This window comes from Typopeltis vanoorti, chromosome 19, assembly GCF_054136105.1.
Source record: "Typopeltis vanoorti isolate ZY-2024b chromosome 19, IOZ_Tvanoo_1.0, whole genome shotgun sequence".
Taxonomy (NCBI): Eukaryota; Metazoa; Arthropoda; class Arachnida; order Uropygi; family Thelyphonidae; genus Typopeltis; species Typopeltis vanoorti.
Window position 1 is genome coordinate 94,702,850 of NC_143567.1, and position 22,122 is coordinate 94,724,971.

Sequence of the window (22,122 nt, forward strand, 5' to 3'; positions counted from 1 at the left end):
GATTTATTTAGAAGTATAACATCATCCGCATAAAGCAAAGAGCTGACATTAACATCTCCAATTTTGATATCAGGTTTAATACCACATTCCTTCATAATGTGATCCATATAGATAATGAATAACAGAGGGGATAACGTACATCTTTGTCTTACACCAGATTTAACATTAAACCATCTTCCTGTACTTCCTTCAATTCTAACTTTCTTTTCTTTTCTTTTTTTAAATTTTAACAAGTTAATTTTTGGGAACACTTCAAAAATTGCAATGGAAAAAAATATCAGGTTGACTCAACATTTTAGGAGCATAAAGTACCATGTGCTTGAAAATTGGTATATTTTGAAGACAGCTACTGACACACTATTATTTTCTTACATCGGACAGGAACACTTGCAAGATAATATGTAGAAACCATTATAAATATGAGGATACTTGTATGAGGCTTTGCCCAAATTGTTAGAATATACTGAGATCACCTTCAGACCAACAGTTATAATGCTTATCTATACTTCTGGTCCCATAAGACATTTAATAATGATTTCAGTTCCACTCATTATACTTAGTTATAGCTGAATGTTTTCTGACAAGTGCTTTTGTGCTCTGAGAATGTTGGTTTGAATTTAGCAAAAATATCAGAAGATTTAATAAATTCATAATTGATCATCATTAATTTTCTGAAATATAAACTAAAGGGGATGTACTCAATACCTGTTATAGTATTTTGAGGGCACTACATAATAAAGTTTACCTTATTACTTATCTGTTTTGACTAATTCTCCTTCAAATTAGTATCATTTGTTAATATTCCAGTATTGTCAGACCTTATAATTCTAAGAAATTTCCCTGTATCACTCCACCTAGATCTTGGTCTTACTCTGGTGTAATATTGCTGTCACTGTTTACGATAATATAGTCGATAAGATTTTTTTTTCCTTGTGTCTTCTCTCCATGTAAATTTGTGCATATTTCCTAGGATTTGTTTCCTACCCTGTTTAGATCTCCAATAAGGCTTTTCTATCAGCTGCCTTCTGTAATGATTCATTTGCTTCTGCAAAAATTCATTTGCTTCTTCCTAGGAAAGCCTTCTGTGGGTTCATAGGCAAAAAAATATATTTCATTGTCCAATTCCCCATTTTAAAATTTGTCCACATGACTACTTGAAAGTGTCTGCCAATTAAGTAGTTTATCTTCATGTTTGACATTGAGTTTGTTCAATGTCAAACTCATCTGTCAGTAGATGAGTTTTCATGGTCTGTCCTCGTTCCCTGACAAAAACAGCAGGGATGTGAATAATGGTGTTATGAATTATCATTTAAAAAAAAATTAACATGAAATCCAGACTTAATTTAATATGCTTAACACTGAGTTTCTCTTTCTTTCCTTCTTACAGTTTTGTTTCCTTTTGTTTCCCTGTTCAGTTTCTTTCTCAGTGCATGCATGCACACACACATTACTTCTCCAGACAAACTGGTCTACATTAAACATGATTTAGCACACAGTTCACTTGCATTCAACATGGCTACTCTTTTAATTATTTTAAAATTAAAGCTCATAAGATACACTTCGTTTCATTACTTCACCTTTTCCCCTTTAGCCACATACCAATTCTTTCAAATTTATTTATGCTTATTGTTACATTTCAGGTGGTTTGCTCCTATTCTTTTCTTTACCTTTTTTCTCTTTACAATGTTTTAGTTATGTTCTATGTCTTCCCTTCTGGCAAGCACAATTATTTTGCTGTATAATCCATCTCTAACCTTCATCTCAAACTGACATCATAGTCAGTCTATTTTTTTCAAGCTACTTTCCAATTTATCTTTCATCTTTTAATTTTGTAATTCCAACGAATAAAGCATGTCTTAATTCTCTTCTTTGCATCTTATCTGCAAATTATGAATTTTATTTCCTCATTGATAACTTACTTCATACTATTCATAATTTTCTTTATTCTTTCATTCACTTTTAGTACTCGTATTGCTCCCACACTCATTCATACTTTTGCTCTCCTACCTCTTTGTTGACTTTTTTCTTTCTTGTGCTGGGAATTTGTTCTTCCATGTACTTCATCCATACCACATTCAGTGCATAACTTTAATAAGATACTTATTTTCTCTTTGTCTTGAGTTTAAAGTCTAAACAAAAATTTAACAAGATTCTTCATACTGTCAACCACTATTTAAAACAAACAAATAATAACTAGTATTTTTAGATTAAAAATAGTCTAAAACCAGTAAAAATACAGTGAAACTTAACACCTCATTATGTGACAATATATTTTTTTTAATTTAAATATTAACAATAGTGTGATATATGAGGCCTAAATTAAAATTTTATTATAATTATGCTTGCCTGCCTCATATACGTGACTGTTCAATAAGTAATAAGACTAATTGTACTGTGGCGAAACCACTCATCATAATATTAATTTCTGTGGAATAAAGAAATGTTGCTGTCTGTATTAACAAAAGAGGTTGATAGATGGCATATACGGGCTGATGTGCCAGAGTGTCACGTGACTAAACGCAAGTGCTCATCGGCGCGCCTACAAGGCGCGGCCAGTCTTCGAAATGGAAGCATCCTTGGAACAGAGTTATGCGATTAAATTTTGTGTGCGTTTGCAAAAATCTGCATCGGACACTTTTAACATGATGTGCGAAGCTTTCTATGATGAAGCAATGTCGAGGGCAAGTGTTTTTCGCTGGCATAAAACTTTTAAGGAAGGAAGGCAAAATGTGGAAGATCTTGAACGTGAGGGAAGACCTTCAACGTCCATCACAGAGACAATGATCAACACAGCAGCGATTATCATCAAGCACATCAAAAGGACGCGTCCATTGCTGAAGAATGGCTTCTTATTGCACCACGATAATGCAAGACCACATATTGCTGGTTGTGTAGTGGACGTTTTGCAGAAGAACAACACAGATATCCTACCACACCCTCCATACAGTCCTGATCTCGCACCGTGCGATTTCTGGCTGTTTCCTCAGCTCAAGAAACCACTAAGAGGCCGCCATTTCGAAAGCAACAAAGCATGTGTAAAGCCTCGGAGGCGGTTTTGAAAGAATTCTCAAAAAACGGACTCTCACATGTGTTTAAGAAATGGACGCAACGTTGGGACAAATGCATCGCATCTCACGGTAGTTACTTCGAAAAATACTATGTAAATGATGACGATTAAAGGTAATCTGTTTTCTATATAAATATAGTCTTATTACTTATTGAACAGCCTACGTACATTGATGTTTTGTACAAACAGTTTAATCAATTTTTTTAAGATATATTTTTAAATATTTTTACAGGTATGCCAGATTCAAATGCAAATTGGTAAGTATAAATATTTAGTTCTTATTCTTCCCTCATAGGATTCATCTTACATGAGATCCATGCAAGATGGATTGTGTGAGGGAGTCATTTTTGGAATTGATATTTTAATTTTAGTGCTTAATGAAATTATTGCTGAAAAATAATACTGAATAAAACATAAGTCATTATGTTGTATGATTCTAAATCACCTCCCTGCACACAGTTCAGTCCCTGTGATATAAGGGTGATCTTCAGAAATTAAAAACTCCTAACTTCATTGGCAGAGTACCTTCTATGCTGGAAGTGAGCTGTTGAATGAAATAAGTGATCAGTGGAAATGCTAGCTCTGGACTATATGCTAAGTTATTTTGATAGAAAGCTCCATCTGTATCTTCACTCTTCAGACTGTTGTATATAGTCTGGTAATTGTTCTAAAAATCGAGACCTAAGAGGAGGAATTCATCATAAAATATTATTACTGGAATCATTTATATTACATTTAAATGCCTTTTTGTAAAATTTTCAGCTAAGTTTCATAGCCATTGTCAATACAATTATAGAAAAATACAAAAAAGAGAACAACAAATCAATTGAAAGCACATGCTATTATGTGCACTATCAGCTACAGGAGAATAGCTCCATATACATTAATAAATATCCAAAATAAATTACAAATAAAAAACAAAAAATTAATTACAAATTAAGGAATATATGAATGGTAAGTATTAGTTATAACTTCCCAAAACTGAGACAGTTTTAGGCAATTGTTTTTGTTCAGATTTGGGTTGTGAATGCATGCTTCACAGCTTTCCCTGTACAGTCTTTCCAGAAGAAAATAACTTTTGTGTAACACTTTCATTTTGTTCCACTGAATCCTGTGTTTTGTAGATAATGCGTGGTTTGCTAAACCAGGATTTGTTGAGTTCTTTAAGTGAAATGTATTCCTGATATTCTTCAAGGTGAATTTCTGCAGAACAACCAGTTTGGCCATAATAACAGAAGCCCCAAGAGCAGGGGATTCTGTTAACTCCAGGATAAAAAAGAAAAGGATATTTGTCTTTAGGTGAAATAAGGAAGATATTAAGTTTGCTAACTGGATGGAAACAGATTTGTAAGTTAATCTGTCGAAGTAGTCTTACTGGTTTTTCTGAAGGTACCCTATGGAATTCAATTCTGGTAATTTCTTCTCGACATAGGTTAAGATGACAGCCATAATTATTTATTATTATTATTATTTTGTGACACCTCCAAGGAGTCCAAAGGCTCATCAAAGCAGAGCACCTACTCTACAACTCTCTGTTTCCACCACTTCCATTCGTCACCATCATCTACACCAAAGCTATCTATTGCCCACCACCACCACTAGTATTTTTTGTTTTGTTGCGTGTGTCCTGAAGGCCAATTTGTCTTTATGCAGGATGAAAAACCCTGCTACCTGAGTATGAAATTGGCTAACTCACCTTCAATTGAAAAACCCAAATAAAGATTATTCCTTGCTTCACAACGAGAATCGAACTTAGGCCTTTTCCAATCAAAGGGCACAATGTACTGTGAATCTTCCAATTGCGTTACAAAGATACTAGGATAATTTTTGATAGTTTTTGCATTATAACCATTAGAGATAAATGTACTTCTGATAATAAACAGTTCTTTGTTTAGAAGAGAATCTGTTGAACATATCTCCCGCATTGAGTCTTCAGACTCCTTGGAGGTGTCGCGAATAATAATAATAATAATATTTTATGAGCTCTGTCAATCAAAGATTCAGATATTCTAGACATTCAAACTTCTGAAGTTTGAATGTCTATTGAATAAGAAAAATATACATATTCATAACCGTTTGACTCCTCTAAACTGTCATTAATATTTCAGTCCATCCATCCTCTATCTAATGATGAAATATCATCAAATATAATGATGAAATATTATCAAAAGGATTAGACTATACAGTAGCTCCAAACACTATTCGAATCATGGACTTCATGTATAATATAGATAAAAGCCTTCGTAACCCTTCATATAATTTAGCGAGTAAAATTAGATTTTAAGCAGTATATATTTTATTTAAATCAATATCTCCTGAATGTAACCTGTCTAAAAAAGAATTTTAAGCCTTATCTTCTGTAAAACATAATAAAAACATAATTGTTACTAGAGCTGACAAAGGTTGAGCAGTTGTAGTCCATGATAAGAACAATTATTTTAGAAAACTTAATCATCTACTTTGAGATCATTCTATGTACAGAAGCATTGGCAGAAACCCAACTCAATCACAATTCAATAAACTTAACAGCCTCTTGGATGAAGTTCATTCTTGGGATGAAGGAACAATAAAAAGGGTAAAAATTTATCATGCTTTTGCTCTAGGACTGTATGTCCTTTGTAAATTGCATAAAGAAAATGTTCCACTAAGACATTTGCTAACTGCATAGGATGTCTGACACGTAAAGCTCAAAATGCCTATTTAATCTTCTTTCTGCATTTACTGGAAATTCTGTTTCTTTCATAAAAAAATCATTAGATTTTAAGAATAAAATTTCAGGATTATCCTTACAACCCACAAATCTTCAAGTAAGTTTTGATATAGTCTCACTGTTTACAAATATCCATCTGACAGATACAATTGAATTACTTCATAATGATTTTACTCCTGATATTGTAAAATTACTTGACTTTGTCATTAATTTAGAATACTTTAGTTGCCCTTTACTCAACTCTAGCTAATCCCTTTATGAAGCATTTCAAACAATGTATTCTGGACGTTTTATCACTTAAACCATCAATGTGGTACAGATATGTTGATGATGTGCTCGATGTATGGAACTCCTCCTTGTCCAATCTTCATAAATATCTTGAAAAAATTAATTCAATAAACCAAATCAAATCTACCCTAGAAGTAGAAGAAGATAACAGTTGTCTTCATTTTTTGAATATTCTCATTCTACAGCTCAGTATATAAAAAACCTACTCATACTGGTAAATACACTGATTCCAACTCACACCATCACCCTTGTCAGAAATATGGTGTAATCAAATCTTTAGTCAATAGAGCTCATAAAATATGTTCTATTTTATGATATTCACATTCTATTCTAAACGAGGAACTGTTTATTATAGAACGACCTTTACCTTTATCTTAATGGTTATAATGCAAAAACTATCTCAATAATTATGGCCATTGTCTTTATTACTATTACTATTATTACTATTATTACGGGCAACTCCAGGGAGTCATTAGACTCATCGAGGGAGGCCCCAAATCATATTCATCACAACTATCTGACATTCATACAGTATCTATCATACCTCGCCTTAAACTCATTCACTGTCACAGCATCCACTACAGACTCAGGGAGCGCATTCCACTCATTCACTACTCTAAAAGTAAAGAACCCAGCTCTAACACCTTTACTAACCACACTTTTGCCCAGTTTCCATGGATGTCCCCTAGTCCTCCCACAACCAGCCCTGTTCTCAAAAATATCTTCTGAATTAATTTTATAGAAACCCTTCAGTAATTTGAATGTCTCAATCATATCTCCCTTCCTCCGCCTATCAACCAATTTTTGCAACCCACAAATCCTCAACCTGTTCTCATACGGTTCATTCCACAGACCTGCTATCATCTTGGTCACTCGCCTCTGGATCCTCTCCACATCCTCCCCATCAAGAAGAAACCTAGGTGACCAAATCTGAGCACAGTAGTCTAGATGGGGTCTTATCAAGGCTCGATATAGAGGAACAATAACCTGCTTGTCTCTGCTTGTCAACGTATTCTTCAGCAACCAAGTGATTTGATGAGCTGTTTTGGTCACTTTTGCAATGTGTCCCCTAAATTTCAATTCCCTATCCACCAACACTCCTAAATCTCGTGCCTCATCAATTTCCTGGAGCAGGGTTCCACCAATGCAGTAAACTGCCTCCAATCTTTTCACCCCAAAATGCATAACCTTACATTTTGCCACATTAAACTGACATCCATTCTCCTTAGCCCAGACCTCCAATCTATCCAAATCATCCTGCAAAATTTTGACATCATCTGCATTCACTATTGCCCTACCCAACTTAGCATCATCCGCAAACAAATGAACTGTTCCTCTCAGATCATTTCCTATATCATTTATGAACAAATTAAACAGCATTGGTCCAAGAACAGATCCTTGTGGCACACCACTAGTCACAGGCCGTCTTGTGGACTCTACTCCCGAGTAAACCACTCTCTGATATCTCTCCGTCAACCACCCTCCTATCCATCTCACCAACCCTATGTCCATTCCCATATGCTGCAATTTACTGATTAGAATTCCATGTGGAATCCTGTCAAAGGCCTTGGCAAGGTCCAGTAGAATCACCGTAAACCCATTACCCTTATCCAGTTCAGCCGTCACTGTGTTATAATACGTGAGCAAGTTACTGAGGCATGACCTACCCTTCACAAAACCATGCTGTCCCCGATACAGTATCCCATTTTCTTCAATCCAATCTTGTATTTTCCTTTTGACTATTTTCTTTTTTATTATTGTTATGATTATTCAGGCCTCCATGGAGTAAAAAGACTTATTGTGGGAGGCTCATCCTAGAAAATACAGTCTGCCATACCACACATTGATCATTTGTGCAGGCAATGCATTCCACAGTTCAACCATCCTCCATGCAAAAGAAACCAATCCTCGCCCTCTTGCTCATAGCTTCCTTTCATAACTTCCAGGGATGGTCCCTTGTCCTCGCTCCTTCCTCCTGTTCCACCAAGTGAAAAAACTCCCCAGTGTCAACCCTGTAACTACCTCTCAGCAGTTTAAAAGTCTCAATCATATCACCTCTCCTTCTTCTATCTACCAAACTCTGCAGTCTACAATCCCTCAGCCAGTCCTCATAACCAACATTGTATAGTCCTGAAACCATCTTTGTTATCTGCTTCTGTACCCTTTCTACAGTTAATTTATCCCCTTCAAATCCTGGGGACCAAATAGGAGAACAATAGTCCAAACGTGGTCTGATCAGGACTTTATACAATGGAATGACAACTCTTTTATCTCTGCAGGTCAGCTTCCTTCTCAGTATTGCAGCAATCCTCTTGGTTTCCTTCATCACCTTTGCAATATGTTCACTGAATTTCAGGTTTCTATCAATTATCATCCCAGATCTCTTGTCTCCTAAACTTCAAGACTTTATATTTTGCTGCATTAAACCGATACCCCCATTCATTTGCCCTTCTATCCAGTTTATTCAAATCCTCTTGCAGGGCTGCCACATCTGCACTATTACTAATAACCCTTCCTAGCTTTACATCGTCTGCAAAGAACTGAATATCTCCCTGCAGTTCACTGACAATATCATTCATATAAAGGTTAAACAATACAGGTCCCAGTACTGAGCCCTGTGGGACCCCACTTGTAACCTTCTGCACCCTTGATATTGCCCCACCATACACAACTCTCTGATACCTATTAGATAGCCAATCCTGAATCCAGTTGACTAACCTGACATCTAAACTCATGTGCTGCAATTAAATATCAGCTTTCATGTGGCACCCTGTCAAATGCCTTTGCAAAAGCAAAAAAAAAAATGACAGAGTACCACAATTTGTATTCCATATGTTTATAGGACTTTCAGAAAGAAAAAAAAAAATAGCAAGACTACATTAGAAAATATTAATACCAGAAACACTTATGTTTAATATTTTTATTGCAAAATTTTTGGCTATAGGACAACTCAAAAAAAAGAACAATTTAATGTTAAAAACACATTAACTGTTCAGGAGAATAGTTCCATTTGCATTAATATATATTCAAAATAAATTACGATAAATTGATTTAGTTAATTATTTTTAAATTATAGACAAGATTTAATTACAATTATGGAACACATGAATGGTGAGTATTGGTTAATATAACTTCCCAAAATTGAGAAAGTTTTAGGCAGTCATTTTTTGTTCAGATTTGGGTTATGAATATGTGCTTCACAGCTTTCTTTGTGTAGTCTTTCTAGATGAAAGTAACTTTTGTGTAACACTGGTGTAGCTAATCCAGATTTTTTGGGTTCTTTAAGAGAAACGTATTCCTGATGTTCTTCCAGATGAATTTGTGCAAATTGACCATTTTGTCCATAATAAGTTAAGCCACAAAAGCAGGAGAGTCTATAAACTCCAGGATAAGATATAGGAGGATATTTGTCCTTTGGTGAGATAAGGAATGTATTAAGTTTGCGAACTGGATGGAAAGTAACTTGTACAATCTTGCCATGTCGTCCTAACCCTCCTCAAGAAGAAATTACCAGAATTTGCATTCCATAAGGGACTTTCTGAAAAAATAGCTTTGACAGATTAATGTACAAGTTGCTTTCCATCCAGTTCGCAAAATTAATTTGAAAATGAAGGACGTCCAAAAAGTGTAACAATACCAGAAATCATTGATCGAATGCATGATAGGGTATTGGATGACCGGCAAGTCAAAGTGCCTGAAACTGCTGAGACTATAGGCATTTCAAAAGAACGTGTAGGATATATTTTGCATGAAGAATTGCAAATGAAAAAGCTTTGCACAAGATGGATGTCACACTTGCTCACAGCAGATCAAAAATGCACTCACATGAAAATCTCTGAACAGTACTTGGAGCATTTTAACAAGAATAAAACTGATTTTGTGCATCAATTATTTACTACGGATGAGACTTGGATTCACCATTACACACCAGAATCCAAACAGCAGTCAAAACGGTGGACAGAAACTGGTTGTTCAGCGCCAAAGAAAAAAGTCGGTTCCATCAGCAGGAAAGGTTATGGCATGGGATGATAAAGGCATTTTGTTTATTAATTATCTTGAAAAGGGTAAAACAATAACCAGGGAATATTATTCTGATCTTTTAACCAGACTAGATGAAAAAAATTCATGAGAAAAGAACCAGTTTGCAGAAGAAAAAAATCATCTTTCATCAGGACAATGCACCTGCCCACGAAGGTGTTTTGGCAATGGGAAAATTAAGGTATCTGCACTATGAATTGTTGGAACATGCACCCTATTCCCCAGATTTGACTCCCTCTGACTTCTATCTCTTCTAAAACTAAAACTCTTCCTCGCTGGTCATCGTTCTTCGAATCAAGAAGTGATTGCAGCTGTAGAGGGATATTTTGTAGATCTTACTGAGAACCACTACCGGGACGGGATAATGGCGCTTGAGCATTGCTGGAATAAATGTATTAGTCTTAAGGGAGATTATGTTGAAAAATAAAAATAATTTTGAAATTATAAATTCATGTTTTCATGGTTAGGCTGAGAACTTTTCAGACCTCTCCTCATAGCATGCATGATACCAGAACGTGATAGTAACAACTAGCAATGCTCCAACATACATACGATAACAAATGTATCATTTGTGTTCTGGTTTATCAATTATTTAATAGTTGTGAAATTATCCAAAACATCCAATATGTGTAATTAATAATTAATAGGCTTTTGTTGTGTAAAACTTATGTACCATTACCCCTGATGATGTAAGCCTTATGATGCATGAAATTTGTCAGGTTTTAATTGTTCATTTTTAATAAACTCCTTATATTACAATGTGGTCTCAATACCGAAAACTTCCTATAGGTTTCTGCTTAACCACAGAAACCTACATATACAAACTAAAACATTTTTTCCATAAAAATCAAGTGGGAGAGAAAAACTCCCAGAATAACAATATTGGCAATTTGCAACTCTAATCATAAATAACATCCAACTACCCCATTTATTCTGCCTATTTTGCTGAATTAATGTTGATGTTATTAAGAATAGTGATCTGTTAATTGGTGATTCTGCTGTCAGAGACTAACTTACTGTCTCATAGATATATTGTTTTTGCCTCAAGTAATTTTATGGACACTTTTCCAATGAACTGCCAGACACCATTCCTCTACTTTCCTTGAAGTCCATAATCATATGAGCAGCTGCTGTCCAACACCTATTCACTGTCCAGCTCCAAGCATGTCAAACTAACTTCAGGTGTTTCCCTTTTGTTTCATATCAGTGGGATACTTCTTGATTGCTTGCCTATACATGGCACTGAAGTACTACAGGTTTTGCAACTTCTTATGTGTAGGATTGATTTTTTTTTTTCTTTTTTAAAGCAGTATTGCTGTTCTCCTCTTCAACTCTGTACTTATCATACTCAAGGCAACACACTCACCATTTTTCTTCTCACAATTTGCACAGTTCATCAATCTCAAATCTTTTGCTACCCAACACACTGCCACTCTGGTTATCTGTACATCCATCACCATCTTGATCACATTTTGATGTCTCTTCACTGTTGTACTCTTTTTCCTCTCTCCAAATCAATGAATTTCCATTACACTCTTTACTGATTCATTCATTGCTTTTTCACTGTTATCCCTCATCCTTCATCTGTCCACATGGTTAGCCTAGTGGCGTTGTGGTTCGCAACCATATGCCTGGGGAAGGAGTGTCCTAGGTTCGATTCCTGTCAATGATGTGAGGAGCTCAAGGATCTTCCTCAGCCATAGCCAAGTTAGCCAGTCTTGGGCATGGACAGCAGGGTTTTTTCCGCCAGTTTATCTGGTGTTTTTCATTCCGCAAGCAGGCAAACCGGTACGAGGACACACAAGGATTACAGTCAGGAATACTGACCCAGCCATAGATCTAATTCGTCAGCCTATTCCAGTTCCAGAGCTCAGATAAAATTTGGGGGGGGGACTAGATGGTACAGTGAACTCTCGTAAAAAGGGGGAACATTGTATCATCACGTGGATTTTATTTTATTTATCCTTCATCTTCCTCTCACTTTTTTTTTTTTTTTTTGTGTGTGTGTATGTTTTTCTATCATCTGTTTCCTTTGCACCTGCACTCTCTTGACTTCCTCTCAGTCCCATTCTTTCTTTCTGCTTTTGTTTTCCTGTCTCACATTTTTTAATTTCTCCATTCACGCTCCTCTGCTCAGTCTGCATGCTTTTCCAGTTTCTTTCTTAGTACCTCCCTCTCTCTCTCTCTCTTTCTAAGCATCCTGCCCTCATCTCCTGTTACATCTTCCTCAGTCATGTTATCTTAAGTTAAATCTATTGACATCTCTTGCATATTTTCCACAGCCTCAGTAGTACGAGTACTTTGCCTCTGTTGGCATTTCCTCATTTCCTAAACACCACCTCCACCTGCTAAGCTTGAAAAAATACTAAAGCACACTTTCCATTGCTTACTTCTGATCCACAAATGCAGATATGACTTTTTTGTCTGTCAGATTCTAGTAGTAAGACTTATACGTTGGTTAGACATAACTGGTAATTAGTTTACGGAATTAACAACGCATATAAAGTATTAATTAAAGGTAACTTTAATGAATAACTTCTATATTTCGGCAATGTCACATTGCCATCTTCGGGAACATAAAGATATGGTATGTGCACTCAGGAACTAACACAAAGCAAATGAGGAAGAAAGCAAGAAACTAATATTGTTCCTAAAGTCCTAATGGTGCCCTCTTGCGGGCTAATTTGGTAGTCTTGGCAGTTGGGCTGAAGTTCTCATAATGAAAGTCTCCCAAATTTGGGGCAGTTTCATGCACCCAAATTTGTTGAGGTTAGGAACGTTTTTTAGAGCTGCTGAAGATTCTTTGAATAATCTTTCGTATTTAAACTTGCTGCAATGGATTATTTTTGTTTTCTTCCAATGAATTTTAGGGTGGGTATCTAAGGCATGGTCTGCCAGCCCAGAGCAGCTGTACTGGTGAAACCGGATGTAGTCTTGGTGTTCTGAAATCTTGATATTTGTTGTTCTGCCTGTTTGGCCAAAGTAGGACAATTTGCAGCTGCATGGGACCTGGTATAAACCAGGTAGGTCTAGGGGAAGTGGTTGGTCTTTGGTAGAGCGGATAAGGGATGCCAACATTTTATATGGTCTGTAACAGGAAGTAAGGTCATATTTTTTGAGGATATTGGTTATTTTTTCAGAGGTGCCCTGGATGTAGGGGATGGTGATAGACTTGGTGTAATCTTTATTGTGGAGGGGGGTTGTGGTTTACAGGTTTTAGTATTTTTTGGATTTTTTTGGGGTTATAGCCATTGGCTAAGAAAGTGTTGAGGATGTGGTTTAGTTCAATAGTCAGGGCCTTGTCATCTGTCATTTTGCCCTGTTATATAGTGTTTTTATCACCCCATATTGTTGTGAGGGGGGGGGGGGGAATTGCTGGTGAATGTATCTGCCAGTGTGGGTGGGTTTTCTGTAAACAGAGAAAACCAAAGATCCATCTAGCTGGCAGGTGATTAAAGTGTCTAGGAAGGGGAGGGTGTTGTTTTCCTCTTTTTATAAGGTGAACTGGACTCTGGGATGTTGGTTGTTTAAGTGTGTTAGGAAGGAGTGGAGTGTGTCTGAGCCATGTGGCCAAATAGCAAACACATCATCCACATAACGAAGCCAAATAGTGGGTTTTTGTGGGGCAGAGTTTAAGGCTTTCTCTTCAAATGTCTCCATAAAGAAATTGGCCAAGGGTGGCGAAAGTGGTGACCCCATGGCTATCCCCTCTATCTGTTTGTAGAACTTTCCTTGCCAAACGAAATAGCCTGAGTTCATTGTGAACTGAAATAGGGCTGAGATATCGGGAGGAAACTTGGCTTGGATGAGCTCAAGGGTTTCTTTGAGTGGGACATTAGTGAATAGGGGGAGACATCAAAACTGACCATTATGTCAGTGTGTTGGAGTGTAAGGTTTTTTATACTGGCTTTAAAGTGGGTCAAGTTTTTTATGTGTGATGGTGTGTTGCCAGTGTAGTGTGTGAGCGTTTTGGCTAAATGTTTGGCTAATTTATATGTGGGGGAATCAATGCCATCCACTATGGGACGTTATTCATTAAAGTTACCTTTAATTAATACTTTATATGCGTTGTTAATTCCGTAAACTAATTACCAGTTATGTCTAACCAACGTATTAGTCTTACTACTAGAATCATGATCATCCACGGAGATGCAATCGCACGAAAGGCCCGTCAATACTGCAAATTGAGGTTGAAGATATCGAGGAAAATAAATCGTCTGACGTTCCTAAAACGCTGCTGGGATAACAAAGTGATCCCTAATTGTGTGAAATTGAAGCACCGTTTCACTTCCGAGAAAGCTCTACGCATTTATAACCGCACTAGCTTCGCCCTGTTAAGAGAACAAATTACCGCGACGTGTGTTCTCCTTGCCGATGAAAACAAAACCTTACGGGCGCTAGAGGAAGAGCTTTCTAATACACTCGGCCTTGATCTATGGTCAATACTTCATGACATCTCATGCACATCGGCAAGAAAGGAATTCGAAAAAATACGTAGTCGGCACGTGAAAAAATACGAAAACCTGACAAAGACTTCTACTTCTGTACCCCAGCCACCACTCAACACTGTAGTCAACCTCTCGTCGGCAGTTTTAAAGCCTGAAGCACTCACCGCACTTTCACGTGGTCACAATTTCGCCCTAGCTCCCAAAAGGATACCTGCTGAAGAAATCATGATCCAAATAGAGCGTGGAATTCGCAACCTGCCTAACCATATCGCCAACAACGTGAGACTGGATGTAGTCGGTGTTCTCACTAAAGCCAAACCTCCAAAATCCAACTTATCCAAAAACGAATATACAGCCCTACAAGAATTGAAAAACAACAAAAAAATAGTAATCACCAAAGCTGAGAAGGGAAGCGCCACTGTGGTACTCAATCAAAAAGACTACAGAGGTAAGCTAAATTCTTTAGTACGAGACCGTACTACTTACCTCCCCATTGAATATAATCCGACCAGCTCTCAGATTAGAACTATCCACAGACTCCTTAAGAAAGTCACTTCTTGGCCTGTGGAAGTCACCAACAAACTTAAACCTTATAACTCTAGACCCCCCCAATTATATGGACTCCCAAAAATACATAAACAAAATGTGCCATTGCGTCCCATAGTGGATGGCATTGATTCCCCCACATATAAATTAGCCAAACATTTAGCCAAAACGCTCACACACTACACTGGCAACACACCATCACACATAAAAAACTCGGCCCACTTTAAAGCCAGTATAGAAAACCTTACACTCCAACACACTGACATAATGGTCAGTTTTGACGTCTCCTCCCTATTCACTAATGTCCCACTCAAAGAAACCCTTGAACTCATCCAAGCCAAGTTTCCTCCCGTTATCTCAGCCCTATTTCAGTTCACAATGAACTCAGGCTATTTCGTTTGGCAAGGAAAGTTCTACAAACAGATAGAGGGACAGCCATGGGGTCACCACTTTCCCCACCCTTGGCCAATTTCTTTATGGAGACATTTGAAGAGAAAGCCTTAAACTCCGCCCCACAAAAACCCACTATTTGGCTTCGTTATGTGGATGATGTGTTTGCTATTTGGCCACATGGCTCAGACACACTCCACTCCTTCCTAACACACTTAAACAACCAACATCCCAGAGTCCAGTTCACCTTATAAAAAGAGGAAAACAACACCCTCCCCTTCCTAGACACTTTAATCACCCGCCAGCTAGATGGATCTTTGGTTTTCTCTGTTTACAGAAAACCCACCCACACTGGCAGATACATTCACCAGCAATCCCCCCCCCCCCTCACAACAATATGGGGCGATAAAAACACTATATAACAGGGCAAAATTAATCTGCTCAGATGACAATGCCCTGACTATTGAACTAAACCACATCCTCAACACTTTCTTAGCCAATGGCTATAACCCCAAAAAAATCCAAAAAATACTAAAACCTGTAAACCACAACCCCCCTCCCCCCCTCCACAATAAAGATTACACCAAGTCTATCACCATCCCCTACATCCAGGGCACCTCTGAAAAAATAACCAATATCCTCAAAAAATATGACCTTACTTCCTGTTACAGACCATATAAAAAGTTGGCATCCCTTATCCGCTCTACCAAAGACCAACCACTTCCCCTAGACCTACCTGGTGTATACCAGGTCCCTTGCAGCTGCAAATTGTTCTACTTTGGCCAAACAGGCAGAACAACAAATATCAGGATTTAGAACACCAAGACTACATCCGGTTTCACCATTACAGCCGCTCTGGGCTGGCAGACCATGCCTTAGATACCCACCATAAAATTCGTTGGAAGAAAACAAAAATAATCCATCGCAGCAAGTTTAAATACGAAAGATTATTCAAAGAATCTTCAGCAGCTCTAAAAAACGTTCCTAACCTCAACAAATTTGGGTGCATGAAACTGCTCCAAATTTGGGAGACTTTCATTATGAGAACTTCAGCCCAACTGCCAAGACTACCAAATTAGCCCGCAAGAGGGCACCATTAGGACTTTAGGAACAATATTAGTTTCTTGCTTTCTTCCTCATTTGCTTTGTGTTAGTTCCTGAGTGCACATACCATATCTTTATGTTCCCGAAGATGGCAATGTGACATTGCCAAAATATAGAAGTTATTCATTAAAGTTACCTTTAATTAATACTTTATATGCGTTGTTAATTCCGTAAACTAATTACCAGTTTTGTCTGTCAGAAGAAGTCCTAATTTGGTACACAGAACAAATATAAATACAGTATTCAATATGACATAGTAACAATTGAAAATACAAATATATTTTCAAAAATGAATGATTTTTGGCTAGAATTTTTTTTTTAGTTTTTTAGTTTAATAGCTTACTATATTAATGGTTATTGTCACTCTCACTCCCTTTTGCACACTAAACTAAACTTTATGAAATAAAACAGTACTCTTCATTCCATCTATCCAATTTTTGAGTAATTTTGATGACTGTTTCAGTTTACATCATAAACCTGTAGTTTGTTTCAGATTTCACATACTTTTATTTACTTTGTAGGAAAAATGAGGATCAGTCTAATGGATCCACATCATGTCATCAAACCAAGGTAAGCATTATTCTTTCTTTTGTGATTTATATGAAATTGCAATTTATTCATGCTACACTGAGTTATTTCTTAAAGATTTTAGTAACCAAAGCAGATAAGAGTTTGGATATTGTGATATAGTCACATTCTGTTCATCTAGTTATATTTTCTGTTTAAACAGTAGTGCCAAGTTTAAACTGCAACACAACAAGCAAAATGGCTGCTAATACTTGCGCCACACACACACGCACACACACAAATTAAGGCTTCATGTTAATTGTCAGTTTTATTATCATATCTACATATATATTTAAACTATACAAATGAAATGTGGTACTTTAAAAGACTTAATGAGCAGACCATGCATAGCAAATTTTATTCCAGCATGAAGCTTAGTACTAGCTGAATATTTAAGAAACCAATACCATTTTATGTTTTTATGACTTTTTCCTTTCAATTTTTTATGGATCAGAAAGTCTTTGAAATAACATCAAAGATAACATCTGATGACACCTCTTATGCTGACTTATATTATGCAAAACAAATAAGGAAATTATTGTAACCAATCAGAGATTTTTATAATTGGATTTTTGTCTAGTGACATCATCCATTATCAAGACAGTTTAACACATTCACACTGGCAGCATTCTGCATGTTGCACTGATCACAGAACTCACTTTCTCTATATATATTGTATATACACTCGAGTCTCTTTTTATGTGTATCTTTTTATGTGGTTTTGAAGTTATGCTGTGCATAATTCATGCAAATTCATTATGTACAACTGGCATCCCCGTTGTACATAATGATCAGCGTGTTGCAGCACATTCTGGCATAACGTGAGTGATGTGTAAGCAGTGAGTGTCTATGAAGTTTAATTTTGCATGTGAGTAAGTGTTTGTGTTTTCATTATCATAAGTCTAAATTTTGCTAATTTTTATTTTAAAGATTGGCCCAATGGAGAAAACAAAAATCACCAAAGAAAAGCAATTTCTTTGGAAATGAAAATTGCAATTTTAGATCGCTTACAAAAGGAGAGGGATCTACGGTGATTGGTAAACATTTTAATTTAGGCATTTCTACTATAAGAGCAATTAAAAAGAATGAAGTCACAATAAGAAAATCTGTCATTTCTGGCACAAAACTAAGTGCTAAATTATCATCATACTCAAGAGATGCTTTATTAGAAAAAATGGAACAAGCACTCGTAATTTGTATTGAAGAATTAACTCAAGGAAGGATTGACTAACGCATCCAGGAATGCATCCAGGAACACATCCAGGAATGTTTAAGTGACCATACCACCTGAGATTAGCAAAGCTAATCTCAGGTGGTATGGTCACTTAAACAGAATGGGCGAAGAAAGATTAGCAAAACAAGTGTTCTCTGCCAGGTTGGCAGCAAAACGACCCAGAGGAAGACCAAGATATAGGTGGATTGATACGGTACAAAGTGCCTTGACGATTGAAATATAAGATCTGATAATGTTGGAGTCTTGACAAGTAACAGACTGATTTGGAGGAAAATTGTAGATAGGAAGTTAATAATGATGTAATGTTTTTCATGAAGTACTATCATATCCTGTACACCCCTGAGGGTACATGTCAGGAATTTGATGATGATGAATTAACTCAAAGAAGAATTCCTATAAGCGATTATTCAATTAAAGAAAAAGCTCTTCAGTTTTATGAGCAGATGAAGCAATTGGAGCCAGCTACTTCTGCTTCCCAGGCTGATAAAGAATTTTTGGCTATCAAAGGATGGCTAACCAGATTTTTAAAAAGGAATGCACTTCATAATGTGAAGATTACAGGGTGAGGTTGCAGTAGCAGATGAAGAAGCAGCCAAAAATGTTAAAGTGAAGTTAGCCAAAATTATTGAAGATGGTGGATATTGTCCCGATCAAGTGTTTAACGCTGACAAAACAGGATTGTTTTGGAAGAAAATGCCTAGTCGAACTTACATCACAAAATCTGAGAAAAAAGCAAGTGGGCTTAAAGCAAGCAAAGATTGAGTAACGTTGTTACTCTGTAGCAATGCATCAGGGAATCGAATGTTGAAACCCCTCCTAGTAAATCGATCTCAAAGGCCATATGCTCTAAAAGACAAACATCCAAAACAGCTGCCGGTACATTGGATGCCAAATACAAAGGCCTGGGTAAATACAGCAACTGCTGTATTTACTGAATGGTTCAATGCTTTGTTATCGGAGGTGGAAACATATATGAAGGAAAAAGCTCTTGATTTTAAAGTTTTATTAATTGTTGACAGTGCACCAAGTCATCCGCATTTAAAAAAATCCAAGTGTTTTTTCCACCCAATACAACAAGCATTATTCCAGCCACCATTAGATCAAGGCATAATTGCTACATTTAAAAAATATTACGTTAATCATATTTTCAATTTATATTGGATAAACTAGAAAATGAATCATTAACAGTAACTGACGTTTGGAAAAAATTTTCTATTTTGGACTGTTTAAATCATGTTGTATCTGCTATTGCTGAAATAAGACCACAAACTTTACATACCTGCTGGAAAGCAGCTTGGCCTGGATGTGTTGCAAACAGTGCAACCATTCAAACATCTACGTTATCAGCTGAAATCATTCCTTTGGCAGATGAAATTGGTGGAGAAGGTTTTGATACATTTAGCCAGAATGATGTAGACGAATTGCTTGTGGATAATGCTTTCAGTGATATATCATCATCACGATGATATTATTGGATATCGATTAACTTTAGATATCATCAAAGATCCAGAAAACAATAGTGAAGCGGAAGAAAAACTTTGTCCCCCCCCTCACTGCAAATATAATTTGAGAAGGTCTTGAACTGTGCAATAAATTGGAAAATCATTTTCTTGTTAATGACACAAATTCTGAACTAGCCTTTAAATTCCAACATGAGCTGAAGAACTGTATGTCTGGATATTGCGAGCTGTATAAAATATTAGTAAAATTATCATAGCAAAGTTTAATCACTGATTACATTGTCAGAATAAAAAAATTAGCACAGAACGAGGGTGAAGAACCATTGCCTTTATCATACAGATCTGATGCGCTGAGACTATCTCTTCTGGTGATGAAAGTGATTTTGCACCAGTTTGCAAACGTTGCCGAATATTGTCTAATAGCAATGATAATTCTGATGAAAAAATGAAAAAAAAATTGTTACTTTTCAATAAAATTAAATGAATAAAGCTTTAAAACAAACTTAGGCATTCTTATTTTTCTGAATTTTTATAAACTTTTTATGTGATTTTTGGTTTAATTTAATTCATTGCTTCAGTTTTGTGCAGTTTTAGAAAATTATGGAACGTATCCCTAATTTTTCAATGTAAGTTAGGTCTTTTTTGTGCAATTTTTTTATATGCGGTTTTCTGTGGAACATATCTACCCCATAAAAAGAGACCTGACTGTATATGTGTGTGTGAGTGTCCCTTCTGCATCGGGCAGGCACGTTTTCATAAGGATAATACTGCATGCAAGTTGCAACTTTTTCAGTAGAATTTTATTTGTAAAATTAGCATTTGTGAACGGTTTTAATGATATCGAAAACCAAATGCAAATCCAACTGATTTCAAGTCACACACACACACACATACACACACCCTACCAATAATTGTCCAGACACTTTAGCAATTTGCAGTTGATACCAGCAGGTGAATCCTAATATCAGTATGTCCACCTTTGGCTTTGATCACCTCCTGCACCCTTTGAGGGAGGCTTTCCACCAATGTGTGGCAGACATCAGTTGGAATTTGTCTCCATTCCTCCATCAAAACAGCACTGAGTTCAGCAACAGATTGAGGATGTGCTATTCTCAATTGCTGCTCCAGTTTGCCCCTTAGGTGTTCAATGGGGTTGAGGTCAGGACTCTGAGCAGGCCAGGGCAGTCATTTAACACCCATCTCTTCATACCATTCCATAAGCTGCAGCTTCGTGGCATGGGGCATTGTGATCTTGAAACACAGGTCCATTCCATGAAAACTCTACAGTGTAGGCAGCACCTGATTATCGAGAATATCAAGATTATCAAGGTACTGAGCTTCCTTCATGAAACCACGGACATTGACCATTGGTCCTACTCCACACCAGCTGAATGCACCCCTCACTATTACTCCTCCATCACCAAACTTTACTGTGAATAAAACACACTGTGGTAATAAGCATTCACTAGGCTGCCTCCACACTCGCACCCTGCCATCAGACTGGAAACAGGTGAACCTTCATTCACTGCTCCATTTTCCACTGGTCAATTGTCCAGTTCACAGGCTCTTTGCAGCTGCCTTGTTTGTTGTTGTGATGTTTGGCTTGTGTGTCGCTGCTCTTCCATGGAAATCTAGTAAATGGACTTTTTTTTTTTGTACAATATTAGTACTCACCATGGTGTTACTGGTGCTCTGGAACTCATCATGGGTGGTCTGTGCTAATTGTAGCTGGGTTTTGCTTGCCACCTGTTTTAACACCCTCCTGTTCCTGTCAGTCATTTTTGGCAGCCACCCTGGGTGTTTTCCTGCACTGTTGATGCCAGGACATCTTAGTTTGTTCACATCATCAACTATTGATTTTGGATGCTCCAATTCAGCGGCAATGGCACGTATTAACATGCCACCAATGTGATAGCCCACGATGACACCTCTCTCCAAGTCACTGAGTTCACATTGTGTTGTCATACCAACTGTGTTCAACTGCTATAATGAAGTACTGCTTCCTACTATCTGTAACCAGTTTTTATGTTATTAACAAACCTGGAATGTTCCATAACTTCAAATAACAGGGGTGTCCAGACAATTATCAGTAGATAGTGTATATGTGTGTGTATACACTGTCACATAGATAGTGTATTCCATGTTCTGTCTGCCATGTAGACAGAACATGGAAAAAATGATATGATATTGAGCATTTGGAATAGACATTTGCAAAGATTTTCCAAAACATAGAACAAGGAAGGAAGGAAAGATGAAGCCATTTCAGGAAC

The 22,122-nt window shown here is 36.9% G+C and overlaps 1 protein-coding gene across 1 annotated transcript in view; it reads left to right on the forward strand.

Annotated features, from left to right (window-relative positions):
* LOC150096365 (uncharacterized) overlaps positions 1-22,122 on the forward strand; it is a 259,771-nt gene that overhangs the window by 200,296 nt on the left and 37,353 nt on the right. Inside the window, exons 18-19 of the mRNA XM_090409041.1 lie at positions 3,300-3,324; positions 17,113-17,161. Coding sequence (XP_090265167.1) covers positions 3,300-3,324; positions 17,113-17,161 — 74 coding nt within the window. The remainder of the gene's footprint in view (positions 1-3,299; positions 3,325-17,112; positions 17,162-22,122) is intronic.